The 4841-nt window shown below is 36.1% G+C and overlaps 1 protein-coding gene across 1 annotated transcript; it reads right to left on the bottom strand.

The window, feature by feature from the left end:
* Positions 1-376: 376 nt before the first annotated feature.
* LOC128184502 (E3 ubiquitin-protein ligase TRIM71-like) lies at positions 377-4587 on the bottom strand. The gene is made up of 2 exons (XM_052854019.1): positions 4509-4587; positions 377-3872 (listed from the first exon to the last, which is right to left on the bottom strand). Exon 2 carries the CDS (start codon positions 3834-3836, stop codon positions 2172-2174), a length of 1665 nt encoding a protein of 554 aa, XP_052709979.1. The 5' UTR covers positions 3837-3872; positions 4509-4587; the 3' UTR covers positions 377-2171.
* Positions 4588-4841: the final 254 nt, after the last annotated feature.

Genomic DNA, 4841 nt, shown 5'->3' with positions numbered 1-4841 from the left:
AAACAGCAAATTCTTAGAAGAGGAGGGGAAAGTTAATAAAAGTATTCATTTTTTACATGTTTAATAATTTACAATTGCTTTCGTGTTATGACCTTAGTTGATAATCGATTTTATAAATGAAAGAATTGTGCATAAATAAATAAATATTTTTTTTCAAAATGAATCGTCAATGTGCAGTAAGTAACGTGGTATTACTAAAGGACATCTGTCGAAAAGTGCATTAATTGAATTAAACAAGGTGTTTCAAAGAATTGAGTTATTCCTCTTCGCATGTGGGTCTAACGATATTCGAAGGTCAATGGAAAGAAACTTTCAAAAAATGTTACGTCCCATGGTATAATAGAAGCTGTCTAAGAAGATGTATAAACTGGTTAAAGTTTTTTTTATTGCAATGTTCATCTAATTTAATGTCAACTCATTAACATATTAACCATTCCCAAACAATAAAACTGATCACAGTAGAAATAAATTTTTGCATAATTCATAGCAGCTTCAATGGAAGATTGAGTTAGCGCATTGGAGTGAATCAGTTCAATTACATTTATTTAACTCACACCAAAAATTGACAATTTGTTTACATATGATACACTTGATTCAAGCGGAGGAATGAAACTTATACATTAATTGATAAGATACAATGCTTCATGTACATATACACTGCCTTTATTCTTGTAACTTGTAGAAATAACTCAAGACACCTTGATTTGGTCAAAGGTTCACTTCATTCAGTAGAATTATAAGTTATACAAAAACCTGTAATAATTCATTATAGTATTTAAACACATAATAATTTCACATAAAGCAATTACACAATTATACTAATCAAAATGTCATACCGGGACAGCTACCCCCCCCTCCCCCTTCAAGACAGACAATATGAATTTCATCAGGATTTTCAAACGATGTGTCTGTTTGGACACCGAAGTGGAAAGTGTCCAGAGGCGTGTTCGCTCTGCTGAACACGCCTCAGGTATTGAACATGTAACATTGGCGGGAACAAGTAGAACAGGTTTTAGATAGCATGTGACATTTATTTATAGATGAAGTCTGTGGGCTAAATATATACACTCACACGCACACGAACACTCTCAAAACAAATGCTAAATTAAGCGCAAATACATATTTAATTATATAACCCTGGTTACATTCTATTTGTTGCAGCTGACTGGGAAAATTACAAACTCTTTTAAAGTTTATTCAAACCAGGGATGGCAAGATTGGGTGAAAAGAGTGTCGTATGTCTTTTCTAAACTTATTCGTCAAATCTCACAATGTCTCTTATCACTCTGCTAAATAAGAATTTCAGATAAAAGACTGCCCCCCCCCCCCCCCCCCCGGCATTCAACTTATGTGCCTTAACTTTTTCTATGGAAAGATATTCTGAACCTAATATCAAACTACTAAAAACTAATCGCTCTAATTCCCTTTTCAATAAATCAACATAAGAACGTTATTCAAAATTATCAAAAACAACTTGATAAAATTTAAGCTTTGATAAACTAACAATTTTTTAATGTTCTTCCTGTAAACACTGGTCTGTTATTCTTTGCTTCAAACTTGGTGGAAGAGGTTTTATTGAACTTCCTTTGTCAATAATGAATGTAAACCCTAAATTGTTGATATAATGGAAAACCTGCTTTTTGTCCATTAATTTGAATGAACTGCTTACACTTTTTAAAAACACAAGGTGGTGTATTTTCAGAGGTAATACTGTACATGGAATATGATTCCAAACTTTATGCTTGGCAAATGTATTCTTGTCCATAAAAGGTAATCTAATATTGTTTAATACATTTGTAATAATTCCTGTTAACATATAAAACACACAGTTTGTTTACATATAATACATACACACATTTTGTTTACATATGATACATACACACAGTTTGTATACATATAATACATACACACAGTTTGTTTACACATAAAACATACACACATTTTGTTAACATATAATACACACACACAGTTTGTTTGCATATGATACATACAAACAATTTGTTTACATATAATACACACACACACACACAGTTTGTTTGCATATAATACACACACACAGTTTGTGTACATATAATACACACACAGTTTTGTTTACATATAATACATACACACAGTTTGTTTACAAATAATACATACACACAGTTTGTTTACATATAATACACAGACAGTGTTTACATCAGATATTGTATTTTCTTCACTTTACCTGTGTCGTACTCACCCACAAAGAGGTTGTCTCTGGTGTCCACACATAAAGCCCATGGACTCTGTAAATGACAGTTGTTAATGTAGCGGAGGAACTGTCCGTCCTGATCCAGGATGTGGATACGGTGGTTGTTGTCTGCTGTCAGGATCCGACCCTCGCTGTCTGTTGTGATGCCGTATGGACTAAATGATCTCTTGGTAAAAGAGGGAGGACGAGTGTAGGTAAACCGGAGTTTCCCGGCCTGATTGACCACCACTACTGCACAGGCTCTAAAGTCTGACACACAGATATCTAGGTTCCTGTTCTCACTGATGTATTTAATGTCACCAGATGAATAGAGAGGTTGTCCTTTGTCGTCATACTGAATACTTTGTTTCTCTGTGGAGCCAGAGTAACACACAACTTTTGTTTGTTTATCATCATCATTTGTCATGACAACCAGGAGGTCACCAGAGGAGGTACTACAGACACCGAGAGGTATCCACCCCTGTAGTCTGATCACTGTCTGTATCTGTGTATTCTTCACTATGTTCACAGTTCTATCACTGTAATCCGTATAAACTAGATCCCCACTCCTTGTCACTGCTATGTCCTCTGGATCGCTCCCTGACTTGGTTTGGACTGACTTCACTAGTTCCCCCTGCAGGCTGTAGAGACTCATGATCTTATTATTATAACTACATGCCCAGATTTCTTCATCACTGGGACAAGTAACACTGAGTAAGTATTTACACTGTGTCTGTATGGTGGAGATGATCCATGGCTTATCAAGCAGTGGTTTGAGAGGAGAGGATCCAGCTTCTGAGGTTTCCACGGTGTAGCCATGTTCCTCTGTTGTAATGGAGAATGTTGACAGGGAACCAAATTGTTGGTAAAGTTGGTCTGAGTTAATTTTCTGAGGGGTAAAGTTTGGCAGAGAAACTGTGAGTTTAGGGGGCAATCTTCTGAATTCAGCATTCCTGGATTTGTAGGCAGAGACACGGCTGACATCATTGGAGTCCAGTAACTTCTTCAGATCTGCAATGCTCTGTGTGATTTCAGAAATGGTGCGTGTGATTTCATGTTCCCCTTTATTTAAGACAGCCAGGTGTTTAGAGTCCATTTCATCAAGAACAGATTTCAGTTTCTGTATAATGGTGTCTATTTCTCTGTGCCAGACTTCTCCATGTTTGTCAATTGCTGATGTCAATTTCTGACAGTTTTTATTTAGTTCAGTTTTCTGACCTGTGGTTATTTCTGCTAATGCTTGATACTTTGGATAAATGGATTTCTCTAATTCTTGCAAATCGTTTAGAAGGATTTCTTTTTTGAATTGTAATTTTTCTGTAAAACCACCTACATTATGACCTAAATGTTCACCAGATGAGACACACTGCACACAGATAGGAATGTCACAGTGTTCACAGTAAAGTTCGCATTGTTTTAGAGAATGTTTTTGACATTCAGGGAAATTGGATGTAAATCTTCGCTGTTTGATGGGCACCACCTTGTGTTCTTTGGTTTCGTCCAATAGATGTTCCCCGGCGCATTTCTTACAAAGGTTGACGTGACACAGGTCACAGTAGTAAGGGGGGACAGGAGTCTCACACAGGTCACACCGTAACACATCCTGGGCACTCCTCCGAGGGTCCATGGTCAGCCACACCGTATTGCTTTGATTAACGAAAATCTGAAAGAAAAAAAGTAACTAATCAATGTTAAGTGTTCTATTACACTAATTGTGTTGATGATACACGGTAAAGACTCGTCTGTGTGACACTCAATTATAATATATAAGTAACCGGAGTAAAACAAAAATATACTAAGTTACGTTACGTTGAAAATTTACGTTATGAGTAACGTAGATCAAATGCCTTCTTCAAACGCCCCACCACTTATAGTGTAAAAATGTCAGCATTTAAACTGTACTTTGTGGGTGGGGTGGGGGTGGGGGTGTCTTGAAACGTTTAAACCGGACAAAAGTAAACTGACACCCAATGGTAAAAAAGTCAGTTGGACACGGACACTGAAAGTATTGTAAATATGTTGTATGTGCATGTCCTTTTTCATACATGCACATAATATATATGTACAATAACAGATATATTATTCGCTTTAAACAAAAAGATGGTTGGTGTGTACGTTAGCTTCTTGACTACGCCCACATGTAATATAATTAATGAAAATACAAGTACATGTGTCTACATATTTATAAGAGGTTGACCTGTGTGTTTTATTTAGCTCCTTGCGCAGTCAACTAATAAGCATGAAAAAAAAACCACTATCCAAAACATTACAATTCATAGACATGTCGTACGTAACTTACCAAACTTCACATTTTAACATGGCGGTAGGCTTTCTATCTTCCTGGTCCGACTTCCCCTAGTAATCTTTGTGGAGTCACGTGACAGATTTAAATGTCAGGTGCGAGTTTGCCTTTAATGCAAATGTATACATGTATGTACAATAAAGGCAGGTAACTGGATATGTTTATCTTTCAGTATTTAAGTGTGTCGGTTTTTGCATTATCATTTTGCAATTAGAGTTCTAGGTTAATCTACTATCTGAAAGTAGCATGGTGACACATACATCCCTAACTAACCGAAACATATAAATGTCTTTTTTTTCTCACAACAAACTTTCTGCACATTATTTGATT

This window comes from Crassostrea angulata, chromosome 5 (genome assembly GCF_025612915.1).
Source record: "Crassostrea angulata isolate pt1a10 chromosome 5, ASM2561291v2, whole genome shotgun sequence".
Classification (NCBI taxonomy): Eukaryota; Metazoa; Mollusca; class Bivalvia; order Ostreida; family Ostreidae; genus Magallana; species Magallana angulata.
Note: the sequence above shows the minus strand (reverse complement) of the source record. Positions and strands in the feature narration are given on the sequence as shown.